The 20,553-nt window shown below is 42.6% G+C and overlaps 2 protein-coding genes across 2 annotated transcripts in view; both read right to left on the bottom strand.

The window, feature by feature from the left end:
- Positions 1 to 3,363: 3,363 nt before the first annotated feature.
- Positions 3,364 to 20,553, bottom strand: part of LOC125506657 (uncharacterized) — a 45,443-nt gene continuing 28,253 nt past the window's right edge. Inside the window, 1 exon segment of the mRNA XM_087534364.1 lies at positions 3,364 to 3,495. Coding sequence (XP_087390490.1) covers positions 3,364 to 3,495 — 132 coding nt within the window.
- On the bottom strand, positions 13,006 to 20,546 carry LOC125532504 (disease resistance protein RGA5-like). The gene is made up of 2 exons (XM_087543706.1): positions 19,425 to 20,546; positions 13,006 to 15,476 (listed from the first exon to the last, which is right to left on the bottom strand). The coding sequence occupies exons 1-2, from the start codon at positions 20,183 to 20,185 to the stop codon at positions 13,310 to 13,312; spliced, it is 2,928 nt and encodes a 975-aa protein (XP_087399832.1). The 5' UTR covers positions 20,186 to 20,546; the 3' UTR covers positions 13,006 to 13,309.

The raw sequence follows: 20,553 nt of genomic DNA, 5'->3' as shown, positions 1-20,553 counted from the left end.
TCAGCCAATTTTGAGTGCTACTATTGTCTAATGTGACAACGTTGATGCCTTCTACTTATTATTGATGTCTACTACACAACCTTCTTCTTGTAGATGTTGTTGGGTCTCTAAGTGCAGAGGTTTGTAGGACAGTAGCAAATTTCCCTCAAGTGGATGACCTAAGGTTTATCGATCCGTAGGAGGCGTAGGATGAAGATGGTCTCTCTCAAGCAACCCTGCAACCAAATAACAAAGAGTCTCTTGTGTCCCCAACACACCCAATACAATGGTAAATTGTATAGGTGCACTAATTCGGCGAAGAGATGGTGATACAAGTGGTATATGGATAGTAGATAAAGGTTTTTGTAATCTGAAATTATAAAAACAGCAAGGTAAATAATGATAAAAGTGAGCGTAAACGGTATTGCAATGCTAGGAAACAAGGCCTAGGGTTCATACTTTCGCTAGTGTAAGTTCCCTCAACAATACTAACATAATTGGATCACATAACTATCCCTCAACATGCAACAAAGAGTCACTCCAAAGTCACTAATAGAGGATAACAAACAAAGATATTATGGTAGGGTATGAAACCACCTCAAGGTTATTCTTTCCAATCAATCCGTTGGGCTATTCCTATAAGTGCCACAAACAGCCCTAGAGTTCGTACTAGAATAACACCTTAAGACACAAATCAATCAAAACCCTAATGTCACCTAGATACTCCAATGTCACCTCAAGTATCCATGGGTATGATTATATGATATGCATCACACAATCTCAGATCCATCTATTCAACCAACACAAAGGACCTCAAAGAGTGCCCCAAAGTTCTACCGGAGAATCATGACGAAAACGTGTGCCAACCCCTATGCATAGGTTCATGGGCGGAACCCGCAAGTTGATCACCAAAACATACATCAAGTGAATCATGTGATATCCCATTGTCACCACAGATACGCACGGCAAGACATACATCAAGTGTTCTCAAATCTTTAAAGACTCAATCCGATAAGATTACTTCAAAGGGGAAACTCAATTCATTACAAGAGAGAAGAGGGGGAGGAGAAACATAAGATCCAACTATAATAGCAAAGCTCGCGATACATCAAGATCGTGCCAAATAGAGAACACGAGAGAGAGAGAGAGACAGAGATCAAACACATAGCTACTGGTACATACCCTCAGCCCCGAAGGAGAACTACTCCCTCCTCGTCATGGAGAGCACTGGGATGATGAAGATGGCCACCGAAGAGGGATTGCCCCCTCCGGCAGGGTGCCGGAACGGGTCTAGATTGGTTTTCGGTGGCTACGAAGGCTTCTGGCGGCGGAACTCCCGATCTATTGTGTTCCCTGGAAGTTTTACGATACGTAGGTATATATGGGTACAAGGGGTACGTCGGTGGACCGAAGGGGGGCCACGAGGCAGGGGGGCGCGCCCTAGGGGGGTGGGCGCGCCCCCTACCCTCGTGAGCACCTCCTTCATCTTCTGACGTAGGGTCCAAGTCTATCCGGTAGGTTTCCTTCCAAAAATAACTTCTCCAGTTGATTTCGTTCCGTTTTGACTCCGTTTGATATTCCTTTTCCTCGAAACACTGAAATAGGCATAAAACAGCAAATCTGGACAGGGCCTCCGGTTAAGAGGTTAGTCCCAAAAGTAATATAAAAGTGGATAATAAAGCCCAATATTGCCCAAAACAGTAGATAATATAGCATGGAGCAATCAAAAATTATAGATACGTTGGAGACGTATCAGCATCCCCAAGCTTAATTCCTGCTCGTCCTCGAGTAGGTAAATGATAAAAACAGAATTTTTGATGCGGAGTGCTACTTGGCATAATTTCAATGTAATTCTTCTTAATTGTGGCATGAGTATTCAGATCCATAAGATTCAAGACAAAAATTCATATTGACATAGAAATAATAATACTTCAAGCATACTAACTAAGCAATTATGTCTTCTCAAAATAACATGGCCAAAGAAAGCTATCCCTACAAAATCATATAGTCTGGCTATGCTCCATCTTCACCACACAAAATATTTAAATCATGCACAACCCCGATGACAAGCCAAGCAATTGTTTCATACTTTTGATGTTCTCAAACTTTTTCAATCTTCACGAAATACTTGAGCGTGAGCCATGGACATAGCACTATAGGTGGAATAGAATGGTGGTTGTGGAGAAGACAAAAAGGGGGAAGATAGTCTCACATCAACTAGGCGTATCAACAGGCTATGGAGATGCCCATCAATAGATATCAATGTGAGTGAGTAGGGATTGCCATGCAACGGATGCACTAGAGCTATAAATATATGAAAGCTCAACAAAAGAAACTAGTGGGTGTGCATCCAACTCGCTTGCTCACGAAAACCTAGGGCATTTTGAGGAAGCCCATCATTGGAATATACAAGCCAAGTTCTATAATGAAAGATTCCCACTAGTATATGAAAGTGACAACATAGGAGACTCTCTATCATGAAGATCATGGTGCTATTTGAAGCACAAGTGTGGTAAAAGGATAGTAGCATTGTCCCTTCTCTCTTTTTCTCTCATTTTTTTTATTTTTTGTGGGCCTTGTCTTTTTTTATGGCCTATTTTTTGGGCTTCTTTGGCCTCTTTTATTTATTTATTTTCGTCCGGGGTCTCATCCTGACTTATGGGGGAATCATAGTCTCCATCATCCTTTCCTCACCGGGACAATGCTTTAATAATGATGATCATCACACTTTTATTTACTTACAACTCAAGAATTACAACTCGATACTTAGAGCAAGATATGACTCTATATGAATGCCTCCGATGGTGTACCAGGATGTGCAATGACTCATGAGTGACATGTATGAAAGAATTATGGATGGTGGCTTTGCCACAAATACGATGTCAACTACATGATCATGCAAAGCAATATGACAATGATGAAGCGTGTCATAATAAACGGAACGCTGGAAAGTTGCATGGCAATATATCTCGGAATGGCTATGGAAATTCCATAATAGGTAGGTATGGTGGTTGTTTTGAGGAAGGTATATGGTGGGTTTATGGTACCGGCGAAAGTTGCGCGGTACTAGAGAGGCTAGCAATGGTGGAAGGGTGAGAGTGCGTATAATCAATGGACTCAACATTAGTCATAAAGAACTCACATACTTATTGCAAAAATCTATTAGTTATCAAAGCAAAGTATTACGCGCATGCTCCTAGGGGGATAGATTGGTAGGAAAAGACCATCGCTCGTCCCCGACCGCCACTCATAAGGAAGACAATCAATAAATAAATGATGCTCCGACTTCATCACATAACGGTTCACCATACGTGCATGCTACGGGAATCACAAGCTTCAACACAAGTATTTCTCAAATTCACAACTACTCAACTAGCATGACTGCTACCTCTTGAGCTTGCGTTGGTTTTCCCCGAAGAGAAAGGGATGATGCAGCAGAGTAGCGTAAGTATTTCCCTCAGTTTTTGAGAACCAAGGTATCAATCCAGTAGGAGGCCACGCTCAAGTCCCTCATACCTGCACAAAACGATAGCTACTCGCAACCAACGCGATTAGGGGTTGTCAATCCCTTCACGGCCACTTACGAGAGTGAGATCTGATAGATATAATATTTTTTGTATTTTTGGTATAAAGATGCAAAGTAAAAAGTAAAGGCAAAGTAAAAAAGCAAAACAAGATTAAAGTGATGGAGATTGATATGATGAGAATAGACCCGAGGGCCATAGGTGTGGCTTCTCTCAAGAGCATAAGTATTCTACGGTGGGTGAACAAATTAATGTTGAGCAATTGACAGAATTGAGCATAGTTATGAGAATATCTAGGAATGATCATGTATATCGGAATCACGTCCGTGACAAGTAGACCGAAACGATTCTGCATCTACTAATATTACTCCACTCATCGACCGCTATCCAGCATGCATCTAGAGTATTAAGTTAAAAACAGAGTAACGCCTTAAGCAAGATGACATGATGTAGAGAGATAAATTCATGCAATATGAAATAAACCCCATCTTGTTATCCTCGATGGCAACGATGCAATACGTGCCTTGCTGCCCCTTCTGTCACTGGGAAAGGACACCGCAAGATCGAACCCAAAGCTAAGCACTTCTCCCATGGCAAGAACTACCAATCTAGCTGGCCAAACCGAACGGATAATTCGAAGAGACTTGCAAAGATAACCAATCATACATAAAAGAATGCAGAGAAGATTCAAATATTATTCATAGATAGACTTGATCATAAACCCACAATTCATCGGTCTCAACAAACACACCGCAAAAGGAAGATTACATCGAATAGATCTCCACAAGAGAGGGGGAGAACTTTGTATTGAGATCCAAAAAGAGAGAAGAAGCCATCTAGCTACTAACTATGGACCCGAAGGTCTGAGGTAAACTACTCACACTTCATTGGAGAGGCTATGATGATGTAGAAGCCCTCCGTGATGACGACCCTCTCCGGCGGAGCTCCGGAACAGGCCCCAAGATGGGATCTCGTGGATACAGAAAGTTGCGGCGGTGGAATTAGGTTTTTGGCTCCTCTTCTGATCGTTTGGGGGTATGTACGTATATATAGGAGGAAGGAGTACGTCGGTGGAGCTCTGAGGGGCCCACGAGGCAAGGGGCGCGCCCCCACCCTCGTGACCGCCTCTCTGATGCCTTGGCGTAGGGTCCAAGTCTCCTGGATCACGTTCGGTGAGAAAATCACGTTCCCGAAGGTTTCATTCCGTTTGGACTCCGTTTGATATTCTGTTTCTTCGAAACACTGAAATAGGCAAAAAACATCAATTCTGGGCTGGGCCTCCGGTTAATAGGTTAGTCCCAAAAATAATATAAAAGTGGAAAATAAAGCCCAATATAGTTTAAAACAGTAGATAATATAGCATGGAGCAATCAAAAATTATAGATACATTGGAGACGTATCAATGACTTTAATATCACCATCTCCATATCTCAAAACAATTATCAAGTATCAAACTTCTCTTAGTATTCAACACACTCATAAGAGAGTTTTATTATTCTTGAATACCTAGCATATTAGGATTTTAAGCAAATTACCATGCTATTTAAGACTCTCAAAATAATATAAGTGAAACATGTGAGTTCATCTATTTCTTCAAAATAAAACTACCACCATGCTCTAAAATATATAAGTGAAGTACTAGAGCAAATGACAAACTACTCCAAAAGATATAAGTGAAGATCAAAGAGTAGTCGAATAATTATGCAACTATGTGAAGACTCTCTAACATTTAATAATTTCAGATCTTGGTATTTTATTCAAACAGCAAGCAAAACTAAATAAAATAACATCTAAGAATAGCAAACATCATGTGAAGAAGCAAAAACTTAGGATCAACCGATACTAACCGATAGTTTTGAAGAAGAAAGGTGGGATGCCAACCGGGGCATCCCCAAGCTTAGATGCTTGAGACTTCTTGAAATATTATCTTGGGATGCCTTGGGCGTCCCCAAGCTTGAGCTTTTGTGTCTCCTTAATTCCTCTCATATCACGGTCTCCCTAAATCTCAAAAGCTTCATCCACACAAAACTCAACAAGGACTCGTTAGATAAGTTAGTATAAACCATTGCAAAAACCTTATCATACTCTACTGTAGAAAATCACTAAAATTATTATTCAACATTTCATACTAAATGCCTCTGCATATTTAATAGTCCTATCCTCAAATAGAATCATTAAAGAAGCAAACATATGCAAACAATGCAAACATAACAGCAATCTGCCTAAACAGGATAGTCTGTAAAGAATGCAGCAACATCCATACTTCCCTAGCTCCAAAAATTATGAAATAAAATTCCCACTGTAGTAAATTTATCAGAGCTTAATATGCAAAAGGTTTCAACATTTTATCACATTCTGACTTTTCTAGGGAATTATTGTAACAGCGGTAAACTTTCTGTTTTCAAACAGCAACATGTGGACTTCTAAAATAGGCATAGTAAAGACTATCAATGCCACTTTTATTGAAATAAAAGATGAAAAACATTGTTCTAAATAACAGAAAGCAAATTCTAACAAAATAAAGTGACGCTCCAAGAAAAACACATATCATGTGGTAAATAAAAATATAGCTCCAAGTAAAGTTACCGATGAATGAAGACGAAAGAGGGGATGCCTTCTGGGGCATCCCCAAGCTTAGGCTCTTGGCTATACTTGAATATTACCTTGGGATGCCTTGGGCATCCCCAAGCTTAGGCTCTTTCCACTCCTTATTCCATTGTCCATCGAATCCTTACCCAAAACTTGAAAACTTCACAACACAAAACTTAAAGTAGAAAACTCGTAAGCTCCGTTAGTATAAGAAAGCAAAACACCACTTCAAGGTACTGTAATGAACTCATTCTTTATTTATATTGGTGTTAAACCTACTGTATTCCAACTTCTCTATGGTTTATAAACTATTTTACTAGCCATAGGTTCATCAAAATAAGTAAACAACACATGAAAAACAGAATCTGTCAAAAACAGAACAGTCTGTAGTAATCTTAATCAAAATTATACTTCTGGAACCCCAAAAATTCTAAAATAAATTGCTGGACCTTAGGAATTTATCTATTAATCATGTGCAAAAATAATTAACTAAATAGCACTCTCCAAATAAAAATGGCAGCAATTCTCGTGAGCGCTAAAGTTTCTGTTTTTGACAGCATGATCAACAAGACTTCCCCCAAGTCTTCCCAAAGGTTCTACTTGGCACAAACACTAACTAAAAGCATAAAACCACATCTAAACAGAGTCTAGATGAATTATTTATTACTAAACAGGAACAAAAATCAAGGAATAAAAATAAAATTGGGTTGCCTCCCAACAAGCACTATCGTTTAACGCCCCTAGCTAGGCATGATGATTTCAATGATGCTCACATAAAAGATAAGGATTGTAACATAAATAGAGCATCATGAAGAATATGACTAGCACATTTAACTCTAACCCACTTCCTATGTATAGGGATTTTGTGAGCAAACAACTTATGGGAACAATAACTAGCATAGGAAGACAAAACAAACATGACTTTAAAACTTTAAGCACATAGAGAGGAAACTTGATATTATTGCAATTCCTACAAGCATATGTTCCTCCCTCATAATAATTTTCAGTAGCATCATGAATGAATTCAAAAATGTAACCAGCACCTAAAGCATTCTTTTCATGATCTACCAGTATAGAAAATTTATTACTCTCCACACAAGCAAAATTCTTCTCATGAATAATAGTGGGAGCAAACTCAACAAAATAACTATCATGTGATTGAAAATTAAGATCAAGATGACAAGTTTGATGGTTATTATTGTTCTTTAAAGCATACATGTCATCACAATAATCATCATAGATAGGAGGCATGCTTTCAACATAATAAATTTTCTCATCAGAACTTGGGGGACAAAAAATATCATCTTCATCAAACATAGATTCCCCAAGCTTGTGGCTTTGCATATCATTAGCATCATGGATATTCAAGGAATTCATACTAACAACATTGAAATCATGATCATCATTCAAATATTTAGTGCCAAACATTTTATAGATTTATTCTTCTAGCACTTGAGCACAATTATCCTTTCCATCATACTCACGAAAGATATTTAAAAAGGTGAAGCGTATAAGACAAACTCAATTCCATTTTTTATAGTTTTCTTTTATAGACTAAACTAGTGATAAAACAAGAAACTAAAAGACTCGATTGCAAGATCTAAAGATATACCTTCAAGCACTCACCTCCCCGGCAACGGCGCCAGAAAACAAATACTAGAAAATTAAAAAAAATCAAATTTTTTGGCATGGTAGATAATTTGGCGCGTGATGTCCGGTCCAAATTTCAAATCATTTGGACAACTGAGTAGCTCTTAGCAAAAAAGACAAATTAAGGGTCTGTTAAATAGTGTACTGTTCTTATACTATTATGACCCAATTTGTCTTTTTTGCTGAGAGCTACTCAAGTGTCCAAATGCTCTGAAATTTGGAGCGCACCTCACGCACCAAATTATCTACCATGCACAAAAAATTTGGATTTGTTTTGAAGTTGTTTTGAATTTTTTATGAATTATTTGTTGACCGGGTGTAGATGAGCCCGGGCTCGGGATTGGATATTCGCCGACTCTGGGCTCTAAATTAATAGGTTAGTCCAGAAAAATAATATAAATTGCTATAAAAATATTCAAAAGTGATATTATAATAACATGAAACAATCAAAAAATTATAGATACTTTTGAGACGTATTAGCATCCCTAAACCTAATCCCTGCTCATCCTCGAATCATGCTGGGTTCGCTAACTATTGCAAGAGCTTTGTCAGCCAATTTTGAGTGCTACTATTGTCTAATGTGACAACGTTGATGCCTTCTACTTATTATTGATGTCTACTACACAACCTTCTTCTTGTAGATGTTGTTGGGTCTCTAAGTGCAGAGGTTTGTAGGACAGTAGCAAATTTCCCTCAAGTGGATGACCTAAGGTTTATCGATCCGTAGGAGGCGTAGGATGAAGATGGTCTCTCTCAAGCAACCCTGCAACCAAATAACAAAGAGTCTCTTGTGTCCCCAACACACCCAATACAATGGTAAATTGTATAGGTGCACTAATTCGGCGAAGAGATGGTGATACAAGTGGTATATGGATAGTAGATAAAGGTTTTTGTAATCTGAAATTATAAAAACAGCAAGGTAAATAATGATAAAAGTGAGCGTAAACGGTATTGCAATGCTAGGAAACAAGGCCTAGGGTTCATACTTTCGCTAGTGTAAGTTCCCTCAACAATACTAACATAATTGGATCACATAACTATCCCTCAACATGCAACAAAGAGTCACTCCAAAGTCACTAATAGAGGATAACAAACAAAGATATTATGGTAGGGTATGAAACCACCTCAAGGTTATTCTTTCCAATCAATCCGTTGGGCTATTCCTATAAGTGCCACAAACAGCCCTAGAGTTCGTACTAGAATAACACCTTAAGACACAAATCAATCAAAACCCTAATGTCACCTAGATACTCCAATGTCACCTCAAGTATCCATGGGTATGATTATATGATATGCATCACACAATCTCAGATCCATCTATTCAACCAACACAAAGGACCTCAAAGAGTGCCCCAAAGTTCTACCGGAGAATCACGACGAAAACGTGTGCCAACCCCTATGCATAGGTTCATGGGCGGAACCCGCAAGTTGATCACCAAAACATACATCAAGTGAATCATGTGATATCCCATTGTCACCACAGATACGCACGGCAAGACATACATCAAGTGTTCTCAAATCTTTAAAGACTCAATCTGATAAGATTACTTCGAAGGGGAAACTCAATTCATTACAAGAGAGAAGAGGTGGAGGAGAAACATAAGATCCAACTATAATAGCAAAGCTCGCGATACATCAAGATCGTGCCAAATCAAGAACACGAGAGAGAGAGAGAGAGAGAGAGAGAGAGATCAAACACATAGCTACTGGTACATACCCTCAGCCCCGAGGGAGAACTACTCCCTCCTCGTCATGGAGAGCAGTGGGATGATGAAGATGGCCATCGGAGAGGGATTGCCCCCTCCAGCAGGGTGCCGGAACGGGTCTAGATTGATTTTCGGTGGCTACGGAGGCTTCTGGCGGCGTAACTCCCGATCTATTGTGTTCCCTGGAAGTTTTACGATACGTAGGTATATATGGGTACAAGGGGTACGTCGGTGGACCGAAGGGGGGGCCACGAGGCAGGGGGGCGCGCCCTAGGGGGGTGGGCACGCCCCCTACCCTCGTGAGCACCTCCATCTTCTGACGTAGGGTCCAAGTCTATCCGGTAGGTTTTCTTCCAAAAATAACTTCTCCAGTTGATTTCGTTCCGTTTTGACTCCGTTTGATATTCCTTTTTCTCGAAACACTGAAATAGGCATAAAACAGGAAAGTGGATAATAAAGCCCAATATTGACCAAAACAGTAGATAATATAGCATGGAGCAATCAAAAATTATAGATACGTTGGAGACGCATCAATTATCCAAGCTAGTTTAGCATCACCTGACTAAGGGATTTTCTAACCGATCCCCTAAAAGGCCATAAGGGAGTAAAATTTTGGTTATACTCCCTGATTGCACAACTAGCCGATCCCCTATCCGGCTTAGTGGAGTAATTTTTTTACTCCAACTCCCAATATGCTCCCAAATCTTTCTAAATTTACTCACTCTTGCGGTGGCCTAGTAAAACTGATGCCTCTCTCTTTCTCCCACCGTGCGCCACCATGTATCCCGCTGCCGGAGATGCTACGCCCCACCGTCGCCACCGATGACCATCCGGCCAGCCGAAATGGATAGCCTGGACCCTTCCCTCACCCGCCAGACACCACCACCGAAAATCACCCATGCACCGCCGTACGCGCTGAAGAAGAGTTTGGGGATGAAAAAAAAACACCGTGTCCAAGCTCTCCTCCAACCGCCCCAATGGCCTCTGGGGTGCCCACTGCCTCTCTAGCAATGGCCCGCCGCCCTCCCGCTGCACCCGCCGGCACCAAGCTAGAAAGCGGACGACGGGGGCGTCGGCGCTCGCCCATGCGCCCACCAAGAAGAAGATGAAGAAGTCCAAAGTGGCGCCTTGTCCTAGACCGGCTCCTCGTGCAACTACTCCGGCGTGGGCGACTGCCGCAGCCGGCAACAAGGATCACGATCGCCAAGTGCTCGATGAAATGCCTACCAGGTAAAAACAAAAAACCTCACATGTTGTTGGTATCCGATAGTGATTGTTTGTGGCCGGTAGTGATTATTGGTCGTGTTTGCTTTGTTTATTGTAGTGCGGAAATGAACACAATCAAGTTCCTCGCCCCCTGGTAGTCATTGGCCACCATTTTACTTGATGAGCTCAACTATGACTCATTTTTTGATCATTCAGAGGCCACCCAAGACATGGAGCAAGAGGTGATCGGGGAAGAGGAGGCCAAAGAGGTGGTGGCCGAGGAAGAGGAGGTTGTGGAGGTGACCGATGCTAGCACGAAGGTGCCAAGGTGCCGCACCCAAAACTACAACTAGAAGGAGGATATTTCTCCTTGCGATGCTTGTTGTGCGATCTCCACGGATACAACGATGGAACGGATCAAACCAAGACCATGTTTTAGGAGAGAATTACCGACCCCTATAACAACTCCGTGGATCTGCGATCAAGCCGTACTCAAGGTTCTCCTTGGTATCGTTGGAGCACCATTCATGACCAATGCAACCGATGGTCCGGTTGCATCAACCAAGTGAATCATGCACCACCGAGCGCTGTGCAAGTGGTGGAGTATGGCCCCTACATCAGAGAACTATTCAAGCATTGAAACACCAAGTTCAGTCACAAGCCCTTCATGTTGCATCATTGCTACAAGAGAGCTATACAAAAACGAGAAGTGGATCCAAAGAATCGCAGAGACAACTCCAAAGAGATCAAGGTTGAGCATTTCCGTTGAGGAGGACGACGAGATTGACGAAGAGGCCAACAATAGACCGGAAGGAAACAAGATTGCAAAAGAAAAAAAGGAAATGAATTCGGTGGCACTTACAAAGAAGACCTTGTGGCAATGATCAAGACCAAGAAGATGTTGTGAGGTGTAATGAGCGCAAGCCATTGGAGGATGAGAAATGGAAGACCAAGTCGACGGCCGAAGAGAGAAAGTTGAAGGCGGAGGAGCGTAGGCTTGCACTTGAGGCGGAGAGGATTCATGATGCAAAGAAGGACGGAGAACGTGCTATAATGTTCATGAAAATCCAATCACAATGGATGAAACCACAAGAAGTATTGGGAGCTCACTCATGGAAAGATCTTGGAAGCCTCTCTTCGGAATGTTGGTGGTGGCCAAGGTGGTGGTGTTGATGGTGGTGGCCGAGGGTGTGGTGGTGGTGATGATGTGTATGTTGGTGGCCGGGAGGATGGCGGTGTTGATGTTGGTGATGGTCGAGAGGACAGCGGTGGTCATGGTGGCTGAGAGGATGGTGGAGTTGATTTCTTCACTGACGACATCATTTGAGTGGCGGTGGCCGAGGGGGTGGTGGTGCATGCCATTGGTTGGCTTGATCCACAACATATGCATGCTATGGTGATTTTGGATTAAACATTGTGTTTGAAGTGATGTCTTTTGAGTGAACTTCACATGTTTTAATTTGAAAAACGCGATGATGAAACTTTATGTTATGACGGTTATGCTATGCATGTTTTCATTTGAATGTTTTTAAAATATCACTAGTAGAAAACATGGCTTTGGTCCAAGATCGACCTACACATCAGTCCCGGTTGCATTACGAACCGGGACTAATGTGAGCATTAGTCCCGGTTCGAGCAGCTAGGGCGCCGGTCGGGGCTCGGCAGGCATCAGTCCCGGTTCAAATGGGACCTTTAGTCCCGGTTGTAGACACCAACCAGGAGTAAAGGGTGCGATGCCCTTTAGTCTCGGTTGGTATCTCCAACCGAGACTAAAGGTTAGACCACGCTGGAGCGGTGAGGAGGGGTGATTAGAGATTAAATTCTCAAATAATTCAAAGATTTAAAAATCGGAACAAAATAAAAAATTAAAAGAAACAGATATTTTTTTTGAAAAAAGTATTTAGTCCCGGTTGGTGTTTCCAACCGGGACTAAAGGCTCCACCTTCCTTTAGTCCCGGGACTAAAGGTCCTCCATCCCCCACTCCACGTGGAGCCCCTTTAGTCCCGGTTGGTAACCCAACCGGGACTAAAAGTGGGGGCCTTTAGTCCCGATTGTTTTGTCCCGGTTGCAGAACTAGGACTAAAAGCCCTCTGGAACCGGGACTAAATGTCTGTTTTCTACTAATGTATGTATTGTGTAGTGTTTGAAGCTCGTGCGGCTAGGACACAAAATTTACACAATTTTATTTTTACTCCACTAACTACAGGGGATCGACTAGGTGCCGCCACTATTAGTGGAGTAAAAATTTACTCCACTAACTTTACTCTGCCGGATACTCCGTTAACTTTTGCGGGATTGGTTAGAAATGCCCTAAGCATATAGAGCTTGATATTCACTTTGCTCGGGAAAATGTACCACTTACACATCTCATCATCTTCACAGTTTGTGGATATCTTCCAAAGCTAGTCCTACCATTCATCGGTAGCGATCAACTTGGATTGCATGCTCAAATTCCAGGGGCTTCGTCGAGACTCGTGTAAGCCCGGTGTTTTTGGTAGTAGAATATACTGAGTGTTTATTGGAAGCCGTGTGTTTTTTGGGCTGTTATCGGCTAATGGTGAACTAAGCCATGGCCGTCGTGTTGCCATGTGTTTTTTTGGGGGCCTACTCGTTTACCATCTGCTAAACAGAGTATCCGAGAAATAACAATCTGCTTAGAGAAAAACACTAGGCAACACACGTTTTCTCCGTATTGATTGTAAGCTACTTTTTCCTATCTTCTCCCAGGCCTTAAACATCTCGTCGTCATCATCTTTGTGCCAGTCTAGTGAGTGGCCCTCATCCTGTTGTATTGAAAGTTGCCCTTCGTCCTTCATACCTGTTTCATTGATTCTGCTCAATACTAACGTGGGTTCAGATATTTTGGCTCTGATGGCAGCTTCGGCGGCACCCACCTGCGAATAAGTAGCATCTGTGCAATTGATCATCACATGGACTATTGTGCACGTGAGGTGCTCGGTGCCAACATCCAGATATTCAAATCGATCCCGGGCTGTTATCACTCCAAGAGTACGCCAGAGCCTTTGAAGCTGCGGCATGGATCCTTCTTTGAACTCCAGGCCCATCCAGCTATCCCGGATTAGTAAAGAAAACACCTTCAGATGCAGAAAGGTACCCTTCTTGATGATGAACCTGCTTCCTTCTAGGAAACAACTGTTTGCAACCAAGTTGAGTAGGACTAGATTAATCAAGGCCCCGAGGACATGGAAATCTTCTGCTTTTGCTTGCTCGAGTTGAATGTGCAAGTGGGTAAGGCTGGAGAGTGATCCCATATTAGGTGGAACTCGCCCGAGAGGAAGATCAAGTAGTACGAGCTCAACTCTTGGGGGATCAAATGTATTTTCTGGTGGAGCTGTGACTTCAGCCCATGAATCCACCAGTAGGGAAACCTCTTTATCATCAAAATTCTCACAATTAAGAGATAGGGAGTGGAGCTTGGACTTCACAACCTCACGAAAAAAATACATGAGACTGGTTACTGGTGATGCACCCAACCTTACATCTAGTATCCTTAGGCATTCAGACTCCCTCAGCAGTTGTGCCACCATACGAAGTGAGTTGCTTCCGTCGGCAAAACTGTTTGCTTCTTCTAATTCATGCATCACCCTAATTCTCTTGACGTCTACATCAAGCAGGAAAAGCAGCAGATGCTTCAACTTTTGCAATTTAAATATAGATGCAGGTAAAGTCGTCCCAAAGTACCAGTTCCGCCTCAAATCTAGGGTCTCTAGCTGCTCCAGTTCTCCGATCTCCTCTGGTAACCCCCTGATACCAGTCCCTGCCAGTCCCAGGTATCTCAGTAGGACCAATTCTCCAATGCCTGCCAGATGGTGATCTTCTAACCCCTTTCTATCTTCTAGATCTAGCACCTGCAGAAGTTTGAAGCCCCAAAGAATATCCACAGAAGCTCTTATGGACAGTGGAACATGCATCTCCTCTTCATCATTAACATCTTCGAAAAATATGAGTGATCGCATCCTTGATAAGTGCGGGGTCCTTGCAGAGAAGGTGACAACTTCGTCTTCATTACTACTGTCGAGCGATAACCGCCGAATGGTGTCACACGGAAATGGACCAAAACATAATTCTGCAGCCCTTGTAGCAAAGTTCTCTTCTCTGGACATGGATCTGATGAAATCAAGAATCACACCATGAATGGTACATCCAAATGCTTGGTCATCAGTGTAGTCAAACACCGGTTGAATCAGTCTTCTACTTATAAGCTCATTGAAGAACCTCTCCCCTGTTGCCCACAAGCATTCTCTATTTGTTCTTGGGATAAATCCTTCAGCTCCCCATAACCGTATTAAACGATCTTTTTTTATGGTATAATCTTGTGGAATAAGACCAAGATACAGAAAACAAGACCTCAAAGGAAGAGATAGATCAGCAAAACTCATGTGCAGTATCTTTGTCATTCCTTTAGTGGGGGGATATTGCTTCATTGATGATATAATAGATTTCCCAAGCATCTTCAGCTCTGTTATTTCTTCAGATTTCCTGGCTAATAAGTTGGCTGCAACAATTATGGCCAATGGCATGCCATCACACATATCCAACAACATGTTACCACAAACTTCTTCAAAATCTGACACTCTTTCTCCTCGACGACCTATGCTTCTAAGAAATAAGATTTCAGAATTCTTCTTGCTAAGTGCCTCCATCTCGTAGATAAGATCGTTACGATATATTGAACAAGATTTCCCTACATCCATGATGCAAGTTGTAATCAAGACCCTACTTCCAAGGTTATTTGGCAAAGCACAATTGATAACTTTCCAAGCCCGCATACTCCATATGCCATCGACTATGATGAAGTACCTAAAAAATATAATTCAAAGTAAAGTAATTATTATCAACTACCACATCAATTCAAAGTAATTGACGTTTGAAAATACATAAAATGAATGAAATCGAACATAAAGAGGCCAAAAAGACAGATATACTGGTTCTGTAATGACTAATGATAGTTACTTACAATCAACGTAGTACCAAATTTTCAGCTGATCTCCATTGGTATGCCGGTGCGGCTCGCCAAGAGCATAAATAAGGAGCACGGGGGATTTCCCTTGGAAAGCAAAGTGGCGGCTTCAGGAGGCAAGTGCCTTGTCAACTAAAAGGCGGTGTGTAGGGCGAAGGAGGTCGGGGCCTGGGCATCATCACCATCCTTGGGGCTCAGAGCTCGACGTTGTGTGCACGATGGCTTTGGCTGGCCTTCCACTATAGGTTGACAACAAGGTCAGGGCATTCTTTAGCACGTCCACACCATCCACCTGGGGGACGGGAACCGGGCATCATTCTGGCATGACCCATGGAGGAACTCTTGGAGCTTCGACATGGCATACCCGGAGTTCTTCAGCCACTGCATGATAAATGGGCTCTCTATCGCCCAGGCGCTGAATGATAATTGGTGTGGATGCGGCACCTGGGAAGGAACCTGTCACTTGGAGCCATCTGTGAGCTCATCGTGCTCTGGCAACCAAAAATTCAATGCGTGGATGGCGTGGCGAGCGGAAGCGAGCAGATTTGGCCGGCGCGTCTCGGTCCATGGAGGGGCCGCGCCTGCAACCATAGGTGTTCGCTCTCAAATACAGTAAAGTTTGGCAATCTTATGCTCCTTTACTTGGTTGCGAGCAACGGCATGGCAGTGCAGCACCAGGGAATGCCGAAAAGGCCGCGGCAGTCTGAGGCGTCGTGTATGGGCGCTTATTTGGCGCTTCAGGTCGCAGATTTGATAGCCTAGTCCCTTGATCATGGTCGGCTGCTCCAGTGGATGGCGCTTGGTGTTGACTGCTTTAGTGGAGATTGGTCGGGGCTGTGGGTGGTGCAGCCAGGCGGGCTACGGTGCTCTAGTTTTTGACCAGCGGACAGATCTGCCCTTCGTGCTCCAGATCTGGTCATGTCGGCCCTGGGCCGACTGGTCTTGGTAGGGCTCTCTCCGGTAATATTGCAGTTGGGGTGAGGTGCTTTGCTGTCAGCGTCTATCCATGGTGACCACTTCGGCCAGCGGCAGCAACCTCCTTGCGGACTGCAGTGACCGTTGAAAGTTCTTTATGAGGGTTACCCTCTTCAAATCTAGTGGTTGCCTTCAGTAGTGAGATGCAATCTATAAATGACGGCTTGATGCAGAGGACATGATCGTGCAGTGGCAGCGGTGGGGTTTCTAGCCCAGTACATACAACTCTTAGGATCAGGGGCGGGCCCAGCTCAAGTCAAGGGTATTCAACTGAATACCCATTATTTTGGGAAAAATACTAGGTATATATACTATATATATTGTTCTGTATATAAGGAAAAATGAAATGGGAACACGTCCACCACAAGTCCACTACTAGCCAGTTGGCCCAGTAGCCCAACATCTATTTCCCTCGACACCACGAGTCCACGACTTGGTCGGTTGGTCCAGTAGCATCGCATGTACGCACACGTCCATCATCGCCCCAAAAAAACCTCCATCGATCGATCAGAGGCATGTATGAATGGAATGGGCACCTGTTCTAAAAAAAATGATGAATGGGCACTTGCCTCTCTTCCCCTGACCCACGCATCGACCGTTTCGTTCCCACACGAGCCGCCACTCTGCCGCCGGCTGGCCAGAGCTGTTGCCGTCGCCTCACCTGATCGAAGATCGCGCGTCGGCACAGCGCACCACCGCGATGAATCCATCCCTCGCTTCCTGCCTTTCTTCCCTTCTGAACTTCTGGTCCTTCAAGCCGACAGCGGGCAGCAGGCTGAATCAATTCAACTGCCAGAACCACAGATTGATCTATTGAAGGTATAATTGCTAATTAGAAGTACCAATCCTTCGACTTCTGAAAGTAGGATCTCTCCCCTCATGCTGATTCAAACTGAATTTCATCTATAAGTGCAGAGTACCGACACACTTTTGTTCTCGCTGTCCAGCAGGCCGCTGCATTGCTGAAGTATAGAGAGGGGTAGGGTTTGAGCTCCTATAAGTTAGTCCGACCACTTGTCTTTTATTTAATTACAGTGAAATTAGAGACTTGTTTGTGGTCAATTATGAACGTTTGACATGAGAATTTGCTATTTTTCATTTGAGTTTGTAATGTGAGAACTTTTACAAATTTTGAATTTGTTACAAGGATCATTATGTATAACGATTAGTACTCTGAAACTTGAACAATTTTACTTTTCAGGTGTAAAACATGAAGAGGAAGAACACAGATGAGGATCAGGACATCACCACTCATTTTAAAAGCATCAAGGATCGCAAAGTTATCGTGTAATGAGGTTTCTTATCATTTCTATTTCTATCCTCTACAGATCTTAGATTTCCTCATGATATGTTTAATTTTTTTTTACTTAGATATGTTGAACAATACCAAAGTTATGATCAATTTTCATGAATATAATATATTATGTGATATCTTGTATATATTTTAGAACTAGTACAATATACTGCTACAATCGATTATACGCGTCAAGAGGAAGGCTATAGGCTTTCAAAAAAATTGAAATTTTGAATACACAGTCTTGAATTCCTGGGCCTGCCCCTGCTTAGGATTGTGGAAAAGTGGTGGCGATAACGCACAATTGACTCCGATGATGGTACTTCTCAAGTACCCGGTCTTGAGTTCCAGGGTAAAAATCTAGGTCTGATCCAAGTTGGCTAGACCTGGCAATGGTAATGCTTTTGCATCATTATCTGGTTGAAGGCGTTGCTCGGACATGCTCGGATTGGTTCTTTAGGGTGAAAACCTAGACTCTGGCCTTTGGTGGTTGTACTCGGTGACGGTGGTGATCGAGTGCCACTCCCCTCCTGGAGATGTTGCTGTTGAAGAAACTCGTTGTCCTTGTGGTGTCATAAGATGGTTGGTGCAGATATGGTCTTTGTTGTAGTTTGCTGATCGCAGATCGGATCGCTTCGGGGTTTCTTCTTTTTCCTCGCTTAAGCATAGCTTTGGTCTTATATGACTTTGCTATTTGCCGTTGGGTTTTGTGTGCACGCGTTGGTGTTGGTTGTGTGCATGCTAACTATGTAGAGGCCGTATGTGTAATCATTATGTTTATATCCACTCTTTGTCAAAAAACAATAACAAAATAAAATAATATATATATATATGTATGTATTTTGTTTTTAATTCTTATATTACTGATCTAAAATGTTAATGTTTCTTCATACAACCAAATCTCACTGAAATGGCAATCAATTCCCAAACAACGCGTGGGTATGATCTCTAGTATACCTAAATAGTTGATCTTCAATAATATTATTTTTCTCAATAAGCAGACACGTCACCTCACCACACATGCGAACTCACAACAAAAGAAGGGAGAAAAAATATAATTAACTAAAAATAATAAAATATTGTTCAGTAGCCAAATTTGCCAACGAAGACAGTACTGCATATCACGTCTAGCAAATGCCTAACCGGAAATTTGACATTATGCAATCTATTTCTTTGTAAACTGATATTCACCTCAAGGCCTGCCACTGCATATTTAGAGAAAGTATGGGCTATGATGAACTTCAGGTGGACAAAATCAGGCATTGGAATGCTAAATTAATACTCCCTCCGACCCGATTTATTTGTCACACAAACGGATAAAAATGAATGTATCTACAACTAAAATACGTCTAGATACATCCATTTCTTCGACAAGTATTTCCGGATGGCGGGAATATGAAATAATGAACCTAATAATTTTGTTTTCGAATATCTGTTTTTTACCATCTCATTATTTGGAGAACCATGAATGAAGTTACAATGGTATACCATATAACAATGTAGGAGTAATTGCTAGTACCTCTTAGTGCCGAAGTATTCTTGGAGCTCAGTGATAATTTCTTCCACATCCTTAGCTTTCTCGTAGCTACGTAATTTAGCACTCCAAGGCTTTACTTGACAGAGTATATCATTTAGTATCTCCCTCATGGCAGGTCTTCTGCCAGCAGAGACGAAAGCTTGGCACTCGAACTGCCGATGAAGTTGAAGCTCTGAATAGATCTCCTTGGCAAGAGTAGTCTTACCAAGGCCTTCCATTCCGACAATAGACACCACCTTTCTCATCTCCTCCTTATCTTCTGTTAGGTGTTTGACGATCTTGTGTCTTGGGCCATCGACAATACCACGGCAAGATTTCTCCTCGATGGGCAGTCGAGGGTTGATGGTAATTTTGCTGGGTGCAACAACATCAAGACCGGGCTCGGTGAGCACCTCCTTGAAAAGATCGCCATACCATGTGAAGCGCTCATGCGCTTCCCTGATCTCGGTCATGAAATATTGGATTTCTTTTGTGTCCGATGGATCCAACATGTCGGTCTCCAGCTTCTGATCAATCCAGTCTTCGATTTCGAAGACCAGCTCCCTGACTTGCTTCATACACACTGTGGGTACGCCGAGCTTGTCGCAGAAATCCTCCTTAAGGCTCCGCACAGCTTTCTTGAAGTTTTCTGTCAGGTCGGAAAACTCTTCTGTTGGATTGGAATGATTCTTCAGTTTTGTGAGCTTGTCCAGAAGGGAATTTATTGTCCCTGTCGAATAGCACACCAAAGGTAGACCCTCCATGATCTAGATCTCAATCTCTCTCTACTGGCCTCTCTATTTCTCTCTGTCTCTCGGTCTCGGATGTGTGGCTGTATCTATAATGAAGACTTCAAGTTCATATAAGCATATCCATAGTGATTCGCATGTGGTGACAAACCTACCTATGGGATTATTCTTCACACGTAGCGTGGGTGATGGTGTGTCCACATGTGGGAGTTGTATTTAGTGGGCGCTAATTAGAAAATGTTTACTTAACGAAGTGCAGCTGTGGACTTAGCAAGGGATATCCATCGAGTTGAAGCAATATAACGTTCTATGGGAACCATTTCTAAGATGGCCCTGAATGCATGATACATTTAAGTGCAGGTACGTACCTTTCTTGGATGAAA

This window comes from Triticum urartu, chromosome 1A, assembly GCF_056163025.1.
Source record: "Triticum urartu cultivar PI428250 chromosome 1A, HENAU_Tu73, whole genome shotgun sequence".
NCBI lineage: Eukaryota > Viridiplantae > Streptophyta > Magnoliopsida > Poales > Poaceae > Triticum > Triticum urartu.
This window is presented reverse-complemented; position numbering and strand designations above follow the sequence as displayed.